General features: G+C 40.7%; 1 protein-coding gene across 2 annotated transcripts in view; it reads right to left on the reverse strand.

Moving 5' to 3' along the window:
• The window catches only part of LOC148113305 (uncharacterized), a 32,162-nt gene extending 15,388 nt beyond the window's left edge, over positions 1 to 16,774 (reverse strand). For both annotated transcript variants that reach the window (XM_087894709.1, XM_087894707.1), the window contains exons 1-2: positions 15,359 to 16,774; positions 575 to 660 (exon numbers count right to left, since the gene is read on the reverse strand). In XM_087894709.1, coding sequence (XP_087750835.1) covers positions 575 to 660; positions 15,359 to 15,405 — 133 coding nt within the window. In that variant the 5' untranslated portion in view covers positions 15,406 to 16,774. The remainder of the gene's footprint in view (positions 1 to 574; positions 661 to 15,358) is intronic.
• Between the last annotated feature and the right edge of the window lie 54 nt (positions 16,775 to 16,828).

A 16,828-nucleotide genomic window follows, 5' to 3' on the forward strand; every position in this document is an offset into this window, starting at 1 on the left:
ACGTCTGGGTACATATTCTACTTAAATAACAGTCCGGTGCATTGGTACACAGGTAAACAGATCTTGGTGGCAACCTCGACCACTGAAGCCGAGTACATATGCCTCTCCAAAGCCGCCAACAATCTCATCTGGTTCGACGACCTACTCGCCAGCGTGTGGAGAGAACCAGCTTACCCAATAAATATCTACGAGGATAACAAGGCCGCCATAGAAATATCAATGTCCGACGCTGTGGGGCAAAGGTCAAGGCACATAGACATAAAGTATAAACACGTGAGACAGCTCTCCAGAATCGGTTTCATAAAGGCCATACACTGCGACACAGAAGAACAGACCGCAGACATACTCACAAAACCTCTACAAGGCAAACAACACTCACACTTAGTTTCCAAGCTCAACATTCGCCTCAAGGTACCACACAGTCAGTCAGGATTACAGACACAGGTCAGGCATTTAGAGGGGGATTTGTCAGGTATAAATGCCCTACCCGTGCCTAGGGTCAGCTACAGTTCAGTAGTGCAGGGGTTAACCCAGACACCCACCTGGTCAGCTCCTCCCATAGACCCCTCCTTACCTGAATCCCCGCCCACAGGTATAAAAGGTGGGCACAATCCTCCATGTTGTTCAGTCCCAGATGTAACCAGTGATGATGTGCAGAACCTGTAAATAAAAGAGATATAATTAACCTGATGACTCAAGTCTCTTCATTGGGCCTGATCCATCAATCCTCGTAACATTCCTCCCCAGCACATACATCAAAGTTCATTTTCAATTGGAAAAGAGAAGAGTATGGTACTTTGTCAGTTACTCATATACCAGGCTGAAGTTCAGATAATGCCACTATATATCATTTCCACAGCAGGCAAATGCCTTCTTTAGCAGAATCCAAATATCACAAAATAGTGAAATTTTTCAATATACAATAATCATGTTTAATGGTCACCATGCTATAAAAAAGATGTTGAGACTCTGGAAAAAGTGCAGAGAAGAGCAACCAGGCTGATTAGGGAACTGGAGGATAAAACATTTGAAGAACAGTTACAGGAACAGGGCTTGGCTAGTCTAGTGAAGAGATGGACCAGGGGAGACATGATAGCAGTCTTCCAATGTTTAAGGGGCTGCCACAGAGAAGAGGGAGTCAAGCTATTTTCCAAAGCGCCCAAAGGTCAGACAAGGAATAATGGATGGAAATTTATCAAGGGGAGATTCAACCTAGAAATAAGGAGAAATTTTCTGACAGTGAGAACAATCAACCAATGGAACAGAAGTTGCCTTTGGAAGTTGTGGGAGCTTCATCACTGGAGGCTTTCAAGAAGAGATTGGACTGCCATTTGTTAGAAATGGTGTAGGGTCTCCTGCTAAGGCAGGGGTTTGGACTAGATGACCTACAAGGTCCCTTCCAACTTTGTTAATCTGTTACGGTGGGGATATTAAAAACACTGAACTTAGAGGATAGCTTTTAAAAGTTTCTTAGTAGCCCATCTGCAGTTATAGTTTCTAATCGATGACATAAATATTTTGTAGCATTTCTGACATGCAGAATTCTCTTGTCAGTCCTGATAATTTCACTGAGTATACCTTTATATAATACTTAATTAACTCACTTATAGCTGGAGATGTTACTGAATGACAAATCTCACCATCGTTTCCCAGGGGTAAAAGGGAATGGTTAATAAAATGTAGAAGATCCCAGATTCCCTACCTTTGAATGAATTGACTATTACTAAAAGGTTTTTTTTAGTATTAACACTACAGTATTTTTGGTAATAAATAATAAACCAGCATGAATAATAGAATTAGATGAATGAAAACTAAAAATGTAGAGAAAAACCAAGGAGAAGCTGTATCATAACCAAATCATCATCTTATATTTAATTATACTACTAATAACATGGTAATGTTGTTTGGGGTTTGCTATTCTCCCATCTGGCAGATAGCAATCGGCATCCAGCAGGCTTTTTCAGTTGCCAGGATCATAGCTCCCCCCTCGATCTACAAAATCTGAGAATGCTATTCATTAGATTACTAATTTGATTGAATATAACAGAAATTGGAAGCACATAATTCAAACAGAAGACAGTGTGCTAATTATCACAATTAGAGAAATGGGCAGATCATAGTAATTTCGTAGCGCAACCCTGACCAGATTAATTTATAATTTATTTCATTGTGTTCAAGTAGCTTTTTTTTTTTTTTGCAGGTAAGTTTTTTTAGGATCCTCATCTTGTTTTCTTAACTCTCTAAAGAGAACAGCAAGAGATTAAAACTGGGGAAAGAATATGCATTTACTGAGATGCATGTCAATTACTTAAAAAGAAAAAGACTTTGCTGTTTAATTGCATCTATTTGTAATCACTGCTGACTAGATGAGTGGGGAATAGAATAATTAGAACATAAATATTTTATACTTATTCATTTTCATTCCTAAAGCTGCTAAGCCTACCCTTTTTAAAATGTATTAAATATTTTGCCCTGTCTGTATTGGGTCTTTTATATACAAAACTGTTGCTTTTCTGAACTGCAGTAGATTTGAAAAACTGACCCTCAAATCTCTTCAGCATTTCTGAAGTCCCATGAGCACAACTTCTGAAAACTAATAAACACTTCCATGCCATTTTAAAATAGTGTAGGAAGTTAGCACCCAGTGCTCTCCTAGGAAAATGAGATATTTTAGGAAATATTAAAAGGGCAGAATATTTCCCCTAAAAGGGATGCAGAAACTCACCCCCACCCCACCTTTCTCAATGGGCCATTAAGGCCTGAGCCAGTCTATTTTACATAACAAAGATCTACCTCCTTCAGGCAGAGCCATAATAGGAATCCCAAAGCCCTTTCATTACATCATCACCCAGCAAGAGTCAACCAAGCTTGGGACTCAGACAGCCTACAGAATTGCCCCTGCATGACCCCATGGAATCTGACAACCAATCAGAATACAAGCTCAAATTCAAAAACCCAGAGAGGGCATAAAACCCAGGCACTCTCAGCATCTCTTCCCTTCCGCCCCCACCCAGGACCCCAAACCATGTGGTCCTGTCCACCATTAAAAACCATCTTTCCAAGCAGTCACCATGTTTCCAGTGTCTTTCTTCCCCAACTGGAACTGAACCCAGATGGACATTTCTTCCAACAACTGGAAGAGATGAAATCCAGAAGAGCCTATCAATAAGCTTTACGTTATATATAAAAAAGAACAATAAGAACAAAATCACCACTTTGCTGTCTTTAGTTTGCTGTTTCTTCCCCAGAACTGCCTGCTTGCTTTTTTATGCAGTGATGGATTTCTGTTCCCTTCACCTCAAGAAGTTCAAAATAGCTTATGTAGAATTCTTTTTCCACCCCAGAAATAACAGTAACTGTAGTGTAAGTTAGGCTGAGAAATAACACTTTACCCCAAAGTTAGTCTGTGAAGTTCTATATATTCCATTTTTGTTACATTATGACAAAAAAAAAAAAAAAAACACCCATGATTCCAGAATCTGTAGTTCAGGGGTGTCAAATTCTATTTCACTGAGGGCCACATCAGGGTTGTGTTTGACGTTGGGGGGGCGGGTGAGGGGAAATGGCCAGGGTGGGTGTAGCCAGCTTGACATCACTTGTGTCGGGGGCGCCTGTGGAGGCCTGAGCCCTCTGCCAGCAAAAACAGGCTCCCGAGCTCTGTTTTCGGCTGCGATGGCCTCCTGCAACCCCCTACCAGTGAAAATGGAGCTCAGAGTGGCACGTGTGTGGCCCTCCTGAGCTCCATTTTCATTGGCAGAGGCACTGCGGGCCAGTTCGCTGTTTCCAGGGCAGCCCTGTGGGCCAGATCTAAGCACCCTGTAAGCCAGATCCAGGCCCCAGGCCTTGAAGTTTTTATTTATTTATTTATTTATCTATCTATCTATCTATCTATCTATCTATCTATCTATCTATCTATCTATCTATCTATCTATCTATCTATCTATCTATCTATCTATCTATCTATCTATCTATCTATCTATCTATCTATCTATCTATCTATCATCATCATCATCATCATCATCATCATCATCATCATCATCATTATTATTATTATTATTATTATTATTATTATTATTATTATTATATGCCGCCCTTCTCCCAAAGGACTCGGGGCGGCTCACAAAACTAAAACAATAGAAACAATAAAAATAAACTACTAAAATCAATCTAAAATCTCCCAATTAAAATCACCCAACAGATCAGCAAATTTGTTGGAAAAGCCATGTCTTCAGGTCACGGCGGAAAGAGCGGAGGTCAGGGGCCGTCCGAAGCTCCGTGGGTAACCCATTCCAGAGGGTCGGTGCGGCCACAGAGAACACCTCATCCTGGGCGCCACCAGCCAACATTGTCTGGCCGATGGCACCTGGAGGAGGGTTGCACTATGTGAGCGCACAGGGCGGTGTTAGGCAGGCAGAAGATGGTCCTGCAAATACCCCGGGCCCATGCCATATAGGGCTTTATAGGTAAGTACCAGCACCTTGAAGCAGTACCTTGAGCTTGACATCCGTACTGTAGTTTGACTGGAAAATGTTTAATATAAATATAGTACAAAGGACTCTAATTTACACTGATTTCTAGACTTACATTTTTCATATAAAAATTAATTTTAAAAAAGCAAGTATTGTCATGAATTATATAACAAAATCCATTTGCTGATTATGAAAAACCAGGTGTAGCTTCTCTTGAATCAGTTAACTGAATCAGTGAATCAGTTCACTTCATACATACATGCACACATTCTGCTCCTATCTCAAAGGCTTCTGATCCTGGCTTAAAAATTATATGTCCTCCCCACACCTTGGAGTTCTTTTCATCAATGAATCAAGATTCTACAGTGAGGCACATATCTATGTTGCTTATTGATCACGTCTACAAATGCACTATCTCCATGAGAGGGTGCACAACCATATCTCAAGCTTTTTTCACCAAATGCTGGGTTCAGTGTAAAAGAGCTTTTAGTTTTACACTGCTTTATTTATTAATACATATACCGGTACAAATGTCCCTGGATTGTTATGGAACTTAATCAGTGGTGAAATGCAAAACTTGTTACTACCGGTTCTGTGGGTGTGGCTTAGTGGGGGGAAGTAATGTGACTGGGTGGGCGTGGCCAACTTTTTTTTTACTTTTAAAAGCATTTTTTCTACATTTTTTTTCTTCGTCCGAAGAGGTTGTTAAAAATGCTTTTAAAAGCCTCTGATAATCAGGCAACTCAGCTGGGATCGTCAGAGGCTTTTAAAAGCATTTTTTTCTACAACCAGGCTTTTTATTTTTACTTTTAAAAGTATTTTTTCAGCTGAAGAGGTTGTAGAAAAAATGCGTTTAAAAGCAAAAATAACAGCCACTGATGATTGCGTGGCTCAGGGATTTTTACTACCGGTTCTCCGAACCACTCGCTGCCATCACTACCAGATCGGGCGGTCCGGTCCGAACCGGGAGCATTTCACCCCTGAACTTAATTCACTATTATCCCATTTACACAAATTTCACACATTTTTTAAAGCACAAATTGCATTTCTGGTGCATTTCACCCAAGTGCTGAATAAAGGAAGATGTCCATCATTGGAACAACTGTGAAATACTCTGTATTATTCAAATGTTACTCTTGCACATTTCAAGTACCACTGATTACTGCTGTATATGAATAGTCCTTATATTGAGTACTTGAAATGATTTGGGGAAACTGAGATAGTTCTTATTTTTCGTATGTAGTATTTCTTCATAATTGTCTCTCTCATGTGTGTGTGTGTGTGTTTGTATAAAAAAACTTAACATTAAAAAAAATGTTAACATTACATTTGGTGACTTAATTCTTTGATTCTGTGACAAATATAGTAAAAGTATTCCGAGTGAAAGCATAGTATTTCATTTTGTACTACTCCATTTTATTCAGTGACTTGTGCCAGGGCTGGGACAAGCATTATTATAGCACTATACTTATTAAGTGCTTATTAATCCATATTAAGTGGATTAGCTTAGCCACAGGTCACTGTGTCAGTTTTACAAAATGCATGATAACAATTCCTTCATATTTCCTCCAGGTAAAATCAAAATAATCACCAGATTAAGTGAGAGAATTCCCTTTATCATCGTTTGCCACAAAATAGAAGCAAGGCAGACTAATTTCATAAGAAAAGTATCTTGTTTTCACCCACATCATTTACAACTTTACGATGTGCAGATTTCAACTCCCAGAATTCCCCCAAACAGCCATGCTGCCTGGGGAAATCTGGGAGTTTGAGTTCACACATCTTAAAGTTGCCAAGGTTGAGATACATTGATCCAGAGAGTAGGTACAAGACAATTACTACAGCAGTTCCCCTTGTGTAAGAGTTTGCACAATAATTACATTTTTTTTAAAATGGAACATATGGGGTGGGGGTGGGGGAAAGTTACAATGGAATCAGTTCCCCCAGGCTCCGTACATGGATAAGATCCTTTCCAAGCTATGGTTCAGTATTTGAAATGATTAGATAGATGTTTTTCATTCGATCAATATAACCCATAAATTAAATTTAATCCCCAGTAGTTTTCATTTCTTCACACACTCATTCCCTGGATCACTTACTTCAATGTACAAGAAAAGAAAGAAAAAATTACATTGACAGAAATTGCTGTGAGAGGAATATACAGGAGGCCAAGCTCAAATTAACATTTTGCCCAGTCTTCTCTCAAACTCTTAACATTGCCTTGGGCATGAATATGTAGTCCTTACACAGAAGGAACATGCCATCCATAGGCAAAAGAGAACCACAAATCCAAATCCAGTCCAATATTTTTATAATCACAGCAAAACTGAAGTCTGTTTTGGTGGGTTATTTGTAATTATAAGAGCCTTGGTGGCGCAGCAGACTAAAGTGCTATTAAGTAGCACCAGCTGCCTGCAATTACTGCAAGTTCAAATCTTACCAGGCTCAAGGTTGACTCAGCCTTCCATCCTTTCGAGGTAGGTAAAATGAGGACCCGGATTGTGGGGGCAATAAGATGACTTTGTATAAAAAAGAACACCGCTGGGGGGGGGGAGGCGAAAGCCCTACTAAGCAGGTATATACAAAAGTATGAAGGCTATTGCTTAATGCATTGTAAACCGCCCTGAGTCTCTGGAGAAGGGCAGCATATAAATCGAACCAATAAATAAATAAATGAATGAATGAATAAATTAATTAAAGTTTAATATATTTTCCATTTCAAAGTCAAGCAATCCCTTCTCCTGTACCTCAGTATCTTCTAGGCAGTGAGAGAGAGAGAGAGAGAGAGAAAGAGAGAGAGAGAAATCAATTTTATATAAAACATTAAAAAAGGGAAAACCAATACATCAAGTATTGCTGTGAATAAGTTGCTGTGGGTTAACTAGAACTTTTTCTTCTCAATTGTTTAGCAATAGCAACAAACTAGCCACTCTCCCTTCCACAGGATATTCCTGTTTATTTAAGGTAAGTAAGCAGGGATATCATGTGGAAGGGCTGCAAAGCAGTTCAGTTTTGAATGTTTAATGTAGAGCAAAGAGGTAGTCCAAGACCTATGTTAACTCTCAGTTATGTTTGTGTTTGTTTTGGCATATACTGTAGTTCTAGTTGAGAGTTCCAAGGGACCTATTAAAATAACGAAACAGGTCCAAAGAGTCTAAAGTCTGCTCATCTCTTCTTTATGATATGAACTGTGTTTATCTTTGTCTAATAGGCACTAAAAACCCACAATCTCTGTGTTATGCGCTCATTCCTGGACCCACAGATCTGTTTCACAATCAGCTATACTCTCATCACCTCTAGTTGGACTACTCTAATGATTGCTGGCAAATAGATGGGGAAGAAATGGAGGTAGTGACAGATTTTATTTTCCTGGGCTCCAAGATCACTGCACATGGGGACTACAGCCAAGAAATTAAAAGACACTTGCTCCTGGGGAGGAAAGCTATGGTCCGCCAGCAGCCTGCGGAGCTGGCAACGGAGTCGGACAGTGAGGAGGCTGGGGAGGAACATGGGCCAGTCCTGGAGTCTGGGGAAGGCCTGGACGAGGGCTGTGTCAGAGGCAGAGATGAGACCATCTAGCAGTGATGCGTGGACTCTGGAGCCCCCAGAGTCGGACAGCAGAGAGGCAGAGGAACAGGAGGAGCCTGTTCCTCGTGCACGCAGGCACAGAGATGCCAGAAGGCAAGAGCAGCTAAAGCAAAAGGGATGACTCGGGAGTAAGGCCAGGAAATGATTGGCCCCTCCCATAAGGCTTTAAAGAGAAACAAAGGCACTTGGGCCTTTTTGCAGGAAAGCAACGTTGCTAACTCTGTTTCCAGTCGGCATTTCTTGTTTGTTTCTGAACTTCATGGGGCTTTGCCAACTAAGGCCTTCGGCAGGGTGTCAAAGAAGATAAAGGTTGGTGATTATCCCGAAGGACTTCTTCCGAAGGACTTGTTTTGCAACTAATTGGGACTCAGCTGGAAATGAACGTAATTCTCAGCTGTTACAATAAAATAGGTTTGTTTGGGACTAATTGTATCTTGTAATGACTCAGTAAGCCTAGGTCACAACAATACTAAAAAGCAGAAACATCACCCTGCCAACAAAAATGTGTATAGTCAAGGCTATGGTTTTCCCAGTTGCAATGTATGGCTGTGAAAGTTGGACCATAAGAAAGGCTGAGTGCCAAAGAATTGAGGCCTTTAAAATTTAAACAATGGTGCTGGAGAAGACTCCTGTGAGTCCCTTGGACTGCAAGGCAATCAAACCAGTCAGTCCTAGAGGAGATCAACCCTGACTGCTCTTTAGAAGGCCAGATCCTGAAGATGAAACTCAAATACTATGGCCACCTAATGAGAAGGAAGGACTCACTGGAGAAGAGAGCCTAATGTTGGGAAAGACTGAGGGCAAAAGAAGAAGGGGACGACAGAGAATGATGGGTCGGACATGACTTTGCAACTAACAACAACAATGTGTTCTACATGGGGCTGCCCTTGAAGAGTATCCAGAAGCTTCAGTTGGTCCAAAATGCAGCATCCCACACAGTTCTGTGCAAACCCAGATGCACATGTGTCTTCTCTTCTGCCAGAGCTGTATTGGTTACCAATTCGCTTTCAGGTGCAATTCAAAGTGCTGGTTATCACTTTTAAAGTCCTGCCTGGCTTGGGACAAGGGTATTTAAAAGACCACCTCTTCCCCATTACATCTATCCAACCCACCAGGTGGGAAGGCAGGGTATGTTGCAGGGGTGGACTGCTGGGGGTTCGCAGGGGTTCGGGAGAACTTCTAGCTAAGATTCTGTGTAGTTCGGAGAACCCCAAAATCCCACTCCTGGCTGGCTGTTCCCACCCCAGCCCTCCCCTCCCAGAGTCCCCATGTGGCCCATTTTGGATGCAGGTAAGTGCAGGGCTTGCGTGGAGGCTCTTATGCTTTCTTAAAGTTCTTAAATATTCCTGTTGTGATTGGGTAATAGGTTTGTTTAAAAGGAAAATTGACTTTACCCAGTGTTGGGTAATTTACCCAAGTTTGCAAAACACTGGTTTAAATCCTTGCCCCATCTTAACTGATGAGGAAACTGGTGATAATTTAGTGCCATCCAACTTTCTATCAGCTTGCACTTGGAATTTATTTTAAGTGTTGGAAAGACGTTGTGCCAGTTCCTGAAGTGCAATGCATAACATTTGAAGAGTTTTCATTGGCTTCAATTTTATATTCTTTTCTGATTTTTACACAAACTGTGGCATAAACATAAAGGCAGTGTGATGGTTGTGATTTCACATCTTTTTAACTATGGATAGTTCTCTGGCACCCCTTCTAGATGTGCTGAAAATACTGAAAATTTGAAGTTTACCACTCTTTGAAGGACACTAGATTGGGAAATGAAGAGACTTCAACCTACTGACAAGAAGTAACCTGTGCCGTCTCTAAATGGTGGGTTTCTCAACTTTATTAAATGTAAGCTGTATGGACTTCAACATGGCTTGTTGGAGAATTCAGGGAGTGAAGTCCAAAGCTCCATTTCTTTTCTTCCTGTTCTCTTCCCAACTATGTAGCAATTAGACCTGAAAAGTAAGCCTAATGGCAGTATTTTTTCAAATGTAAATTGCAGTATGAGAAAAAGGATGGGGAGATGCAATGTGGCAGCAGAGATGCCCAAGGAATATTTAATCTTCCTCTTTCCAAATATTTCCTCAGACTAGCTGCAATTAGGCTTAGGAAAAAGCTTACTGTTGAATTCTGTAACTGAAGTATGTGGAGGAATGTGTGAGTACATGTACCTGTGTAACATATGGAATAGAAGTGTACTAAACTCTATGTGGTTAAAAGTTAGTGTGTTTAGTATTATCTGTGCATAATTTGCTATGTGAGAAAACTGGCTTCTACCTTATGCAGATGTGCATGAATAGTGTGTGTGTGTGTGTGTGTGTGTGTGTGTGTGTGTGTGTGTTTTATGTGTGAAAGACTGTACACAAGTTTGGATGAGGAAGACACAGAGTGTGGGATGAAACAATCACTTCAGGTTTACTTACTCACTTTCTCTAAATTGGGGTACTTGACATACCAAACCTAGGAAATTCCTGAAAACTTTTCCAAACGTTGGCCCAAAAGAAGAGAAGTTCACATCCTTGTACTTTTTTTGCAATATGAGAGTGTTGCAGTATCCTTCCAAATGAACATTCCCACCATGGTTAAACTATACAATATTCCTCTTTAACATCAACCCTGTGCACATCGCAAATGTATGTGTGGCTATTTCACTATGTACTGTTGGAAGAAATGTCCTTCTGGGTTCAGCTCCAAGTGGGGAAAAAGACACATGGAAAAAGAAACATGGAAACTTCTTGGAAAGATGGTTTAATGGTAGACAGGATCACATGGTTTGAGTTCCTGAACAGAAAAAAAGGGCTGAGATGCTGAGTGTGCCTTAATTTTATGCCCTCTCTGAGCTTTGAACTTCCTGGGGCACAGGAAGAATCCTGATTGGTTGTCAGACTTCCAGGGGGTGGGGGTCTTAGCTAGCTTTGCTGGCTGATGTAATCTTCCCAGGTGCCATGTGGTGAGTTTCTGTTGCTAGATGGGTCCTATTGTGTTGCAGATGATGGTCCATTGACAAAAGTGGGGAGAGGAATTGGGTTTCTGCCTCTGGCCCATGGTGAGGGGGGGAGGCAGGAAGGTAGGAGCTGCTTTGTCTTTAAAACATGTTTCTCCATTTCTCATCCAGGGAAATATATTCTGCCTTTTTAATATTTCCTAAACTATTTCATTCTTCTAGGAGAGTGGTGGGTGCTAACTTCCTACAGTACACAGAGCAGGAAACATTACAGTTTGAGTGAAATGCACATATGTGAATCTTGCCATTCTTTTTGCTTTGTAAATAATCCCACCTTTTTGGCAAGTTTACATCATATTTTTATGCAGCTGATCTGTGCCCCTTCACTCAACTATTTAAAAGCAAGCTATGAATACCTAATAGAGCAGGGGTGTCAAACTCGCGGCATCACATTGTCGTCACATGATGTATCATGACTTTTTCCCCATTCGCTAAACCGGGGGTGGGCGTGGCCAGCACATGATGCATCTGGCCCGCAGCCTGCATTGTTTGACACCCCTGAAATAGAGGAATGGAAAATCATACCTGGCAGTTGATTAAAGCTGCTTATTATTCAGTGGCAGCTATCACTAACCCATGGAAAGGCTGAATGGAGACCATCAACTTTGAAGACCTCTGGGTTGGGAAGGGATATCTTAAAATGCCTATCTGTTTCACGATTATAGCATTTATCTAGCAAAATGTTATTGCTTTTCATTCTGCTCTGAACAGTGTCCTCTATTTCAGCTTCTTACTCCATCTGAACACATTTATTTACATAAGAGTACCAAACCATAAACATACTCCAGAAGTATACTTTATTCATGAGGACTTGTAGTATAGCACAATACCCACCCACCAAATGTTTCAAAGAAGACAACACTGCATGCACTGCATTATGCATCTCTGCATTATGTAATTTCTGACTCACCATAGTTATAGTAGTTAACTATAGTAGTTAACTATGAACAAGGAGTTCATAGACATGTCCATTTTCTTAACCAATGAGTTGGCCATTGTTTCTGCCAGGTAGGTTCTCCACCCCCAAATGTAGCTTACTGCCATTTAATTTCCTGATGAGTTCCCATTCAAATAATAACCAACTTTCATTCTACTTTGGATTTTTGAGATCAGCTAAGATATTGACAACATAGTGCCATCAAGGTGGACCTTGATACTGCAGAACTACTGCAGAATTAATTAGCTGTCTTTTGCATTAACATAACCTGAAGGTGTAACCTCAAAGTAAAAAAATCCCTTTGTTGGAAGGATTGAGTCCAAGCAACAATCCTCCATCAAAGGTCAAAGTTTAATAGGCTGGTGAACTTTTCACCCAACCTTGCTTGTAAATTTAGCAATAGTAACAAATGTATATTAGATAGATTATGGTTTTTATTGTCCACTTTCATCCCATTATGATCTTGAGTCATTGAACTCATTGAGGATCATGGATCAGTCACATTTCTCAGTCTATCCTGCTTTATGCTCAATTATAATGGTGATGAGCGCACCTTTAGGAGAGTTGAAAGAACAGATTAAGGATAGGTTGTCATGGAAAAGAGAAAACTTGAAAGAGATTTGATGGCACACAATCAACCTCGCTACTAATGAGAGATAAAAAAAATAAGGGAGTGCTATAGAAGGGAAGGCTCACCTCTTCCAGTTCTCTGGAGGACAAATGGAATGGGATTAAAGTAATAAATAATTGTATAAAAAGCAATGTCTACGTAGAAGAATCTCTTAAGTGGTCTTCCCTTTCAACAAAGGTTGTAAGCATACTTGCTGGAAGAACCAGGATACCTGATTACTAATGAATAGGTTATTTTTGGTTTTGGCTCAAGTGGTGCCTTTGACAAAAGAATCTTAATGATTCATAATGTTTGTGGACATTACTGTGAATAAGCATTTAACCCAGGGGGGAAAGGGTATAATCTGCCTGGCTGATTATGTGTGAAGTTTTTGGAAGAGAAGGAAGGGGAGGGGGACAGAGTCCTAGGCCTGCTGAATATGAAACATTTTGAGATATTACACGGTCCTACCCCCAATCAAAGCAGGGATAGACATGATCTGTTTTCTGTTTTATAAATCACTGGATTCAGGTGTCAAATACATACCATATAATTAAAGAATTGGTTGCCTCTTAGAGCTGAACATAGGAATTCATTCTGAGCACTGGAAGCGAGCTGGGTTTATTTTATTTTCTTAAATACAAAAGTCACTTTAGGAGTTCCTAATTCTGCAACTATTCTACTAACTCTGAACTACTTTCTGCCCACCTTTGGAGTAGAGAATCTTGTTTTACAAGAACACCTTTTTTTGTTATGCTTTACAAAGCAGATTCTAAATAAAGCAAATACTGATAGAAGAGAATACTTGAACTGTGGTGCTCTCTGAACAAACCTTTAAGCAAATAATATCAACTTGCAATATATTTCCTGTGCTTTTCCATTAAAGCAAATTAAACTTGGCAGAACTGTTCTAGAAACCACAGATATTTGTGTTGATTAAAGAAAAAGCACTTGTGTTATCTTTCCCATTTAATTGGTTTGCACATCTTTGGGGCATGGATGTACACACAGAGTTAAATTACATAAAACACTATGCAGGGAGTAATCCTGCTTAACACACTCTTGTTTATTTTGAAGCTACTTAGCAGCTGTTACTGCTGAGAAGCAATCAAATAGTAAACATAGCTGCAGTATCTCCCTTTTCTTGATTTATTGCAGAAGTTGGAAAATGTGAAGGGTGCCCCAACCAGGAATTTGTCATTTCTGGCAGCTATTTTGGGGGCAGGTAGGGAGGACAGAAAGCAACACAGATAGATAAATCAGATCCATCCACAGATAGATGGATAGATCAGGTCCATGCCATACTTAGAACTGCTCATGTTCACCGTTTCCGAATCAGTAGCCACTAGAGAAGCAATCATATTCACAGCCCAATTCTTCCCCATATTTCACTCAGTTTGATGTGATCACAGCCCCTCCATTGGTTCCTTTTGTGTATTCTTTCAAACAGGCACTCTGGACTCATGTTCCTTTCACAAGGAGCCTCCTTGGCTTCTGCTCTCACCTGTTCTTCTGGATGACATTGGACAACAGGGTTGTGGTTTGCTGGGTTGACACCCTACTACTGGACCAAAGCTTCACTGTGGTACTCTGTGAAATCCCTACTTAGGCGAGACAAGCCCAAGAAGGAAGATGAAGACTGTGCAGAATAGAATAGAATAGAATAGAATAGAATGGAATGGAATGGAATGGAATGGAATGGAAGGGTAGGGTAGGGTAGGGTAGGGTAGGGTAGGGTAGGGTAGGGTAGGGTAGAAGTAGAGTAGAGTGGAGTGGAGTGGAGTGGAGTGGAGCGGAGCGGAGCGGAAGGGAAGGGAAGGGTAGGGTAGGGTAAGAGTAGAGTAGAGTAGAGTAGAGTAGAGTAGAGTAGAATAGAATAGAATAGAATAGAATAGAATAGAATAGAATAGAATAGAATAGAATAGAATAGAATAGAATAGAATTCTTTATTGGCCAAGTGTGATTGGACACACAAGGAATTTGTTTTTGGTGCATATGCTCTTAGTGTACATAAAAGAAAAGATACATTCATCAAGAATCGTAAGGTACAACACTTAATGATCATCATAGGGAACAAATAAGCAATCAAATCATATTAGGAAACCATCAATATAAATCGTAAGGATACCAGTAACAAGGTTACAGTCATGCAGTCATAAGTGGGAGGAGATGGGTGATAGGAATGATTACAAATGATGTTTGTAAACCGGCCTTATTCAAGGTGCTCTCTAGATTTGAGAGATTACAACCTCCATTACTGGCTTGACTGGTAGAGGTAACAGGAGCAGTGTGGGATTCAAATAATTTAACAACTGGTTCTCTGCCCTAATGATTTCTTCCAACAACCAGTTTGCCAAACTGCTCAGAAAGTTAACAATCGGTTCTCCCGAAGTGGTGCAAACTGGCTGAATCCCACCACTGGTAAAATATTACATTACTGTATTTCTATCTAAATTACAGCCCTTATTTCTAAAATTACAAAAAAATTATTATGCACATATAAACAACATAATGTTACACTTTTGACATTTTACAGTTTTCCTATGTGGTGTGAACTGACTGAATCCCACCACTGAATAGGAGTTATAGTCCAACACAGGATCAGCAATTATGACTCCTTTGCAACTTGTGGACTTCAACTCCCAGTATTCCTGAGCCAACATGAGAGTTGAAGTCCACAGGTTGTAAAAAGGCCATAGTTGCCCACTCCTGGTCAGCATCAGTTGCCAAAATCAGCTTGAGTAACTCACCCTTGATAGCAGCAGAAAGAATGAATGAGCGCCCACTTTTTCCTCATCGTGGGCCGAGTCTTCTACCCAGTGAAGCCCACAGGTGGTCGATCGGGAAGCACGAAGGTAGCATAGCAGATTGCAATTTCTTCTTCCAATCTACCAAGCTGTGGGAAGGGAGTGTAGCCAGAGCAAGAGGCCGATGACCCTTAAAAAAGGGAACATTAGGACAGGGATGGTAGGCACACTGGTGCGCTTATGCATGCATCCTTACAGACCATTTAGGAATGGGGTGAGGTCCACGGTAGACAGTTTAAAGTTAAAGTTTTGGGGGTTTGAGTATGTAACAACAGAGTCAAGTAGTGCATTCCAGGCATTGACCACTCTGTTGCTGAAGTCGTATTTTCTGCAATCGAGTTTGGAGCGGTTCACTTTAAGTTTGTATCTATTGTTTGCTTGTGTATTGTTGTGGTTGAAGCTGAAGTAGTCATTGACAGGTAGGACATTGTAGCAGATAATTTTATGTACTACACTTAGGTCAGACCGAAGGCACCGTAGTTCTAAGTTGTCTAAGCCCAAAATTTCAAGTCTGGCGGCATAAGGTATTCTATTGCGGGTAGAGGAATGGAGGACTCTTCTCGTGAAATATCTCTGGACTCTCTCAATTGTATTAATGTCTGATATACAGTGCAGGTTCCAGACAGATGAGCTGTATTTTCGAGAATAGGTCTAGCAAATGTTTTGTATACTTTAGTTAGTAGTACAATATTACCAGAGAAGCAGCTACGCAAGATTAGGTTAACAACTTTTAATGCAATGCTGTTACAGTGAGCTCTGGCACTTAGATTGTTTGAGATGAGTACTCCAAGGTCCTTGACAGAGTGAGGGTCAACTACCAGGTCATATCCATATATTTTGTGTTCTGATTTTTTTTTTTTTTTTTTTTGCCAATGTGTAAGACAGAGCATTTGTTGGTTGAGATTTGGAGTTGCCAATTATTTGACCATTCTGACAGATAGTCAAGGTCTTTTTGTAGAGTAGCAGTATTGTGGGTGGTGTTGAATAGTTTTACATCATCAGCAAAGAGCACCCTGTTGCTTATAATATGATCGCAAAGGTCATTTATGTAAATTATAAACTCTTCCTTTCCCCATGCAAATATCTATGGAGATTCTCAGTCAACCAGCTCTTGAAAGTCCAGTTGCCTCTTGGGGACAAAAATAAAGCACCTTTGGATTTCAACAGCAACGCAACACGAGAGCACGTGGTTTAACCCGAAATCCTTGGAAGGCTATCAACCTCCATCTCTTTTGAGAAAGCCGCCGCTGCTTTTGCAATCCCACCGGCTGCTCTTCCTCTCCCCACTCCTCCTTCCCTGGGTCTTTGGGTGGTGGGTGGTGGGAGGGGGAGTGAGCCAATCGCCCGGCTCGGCGGAGGTGAAAAGAGCATTAAAAAAAAAACCCCACTCCTTTCTCAGCGAAAGGGAGAGCG

Source organism: Pantherophis guttatus, chromosome 5, assembly GCF_059756535.1.
Source record: "Pantherophis guttatus breed Tessera chromosome 5, ASM5975653v1, whole genome shotgun sequence".
Lineage (NCBI taxonomy): Eukaryota > Metazoa > Chordata > Lepidosauria > Squamata > Colubridae > Pantherophis > Pantherophis guttatus.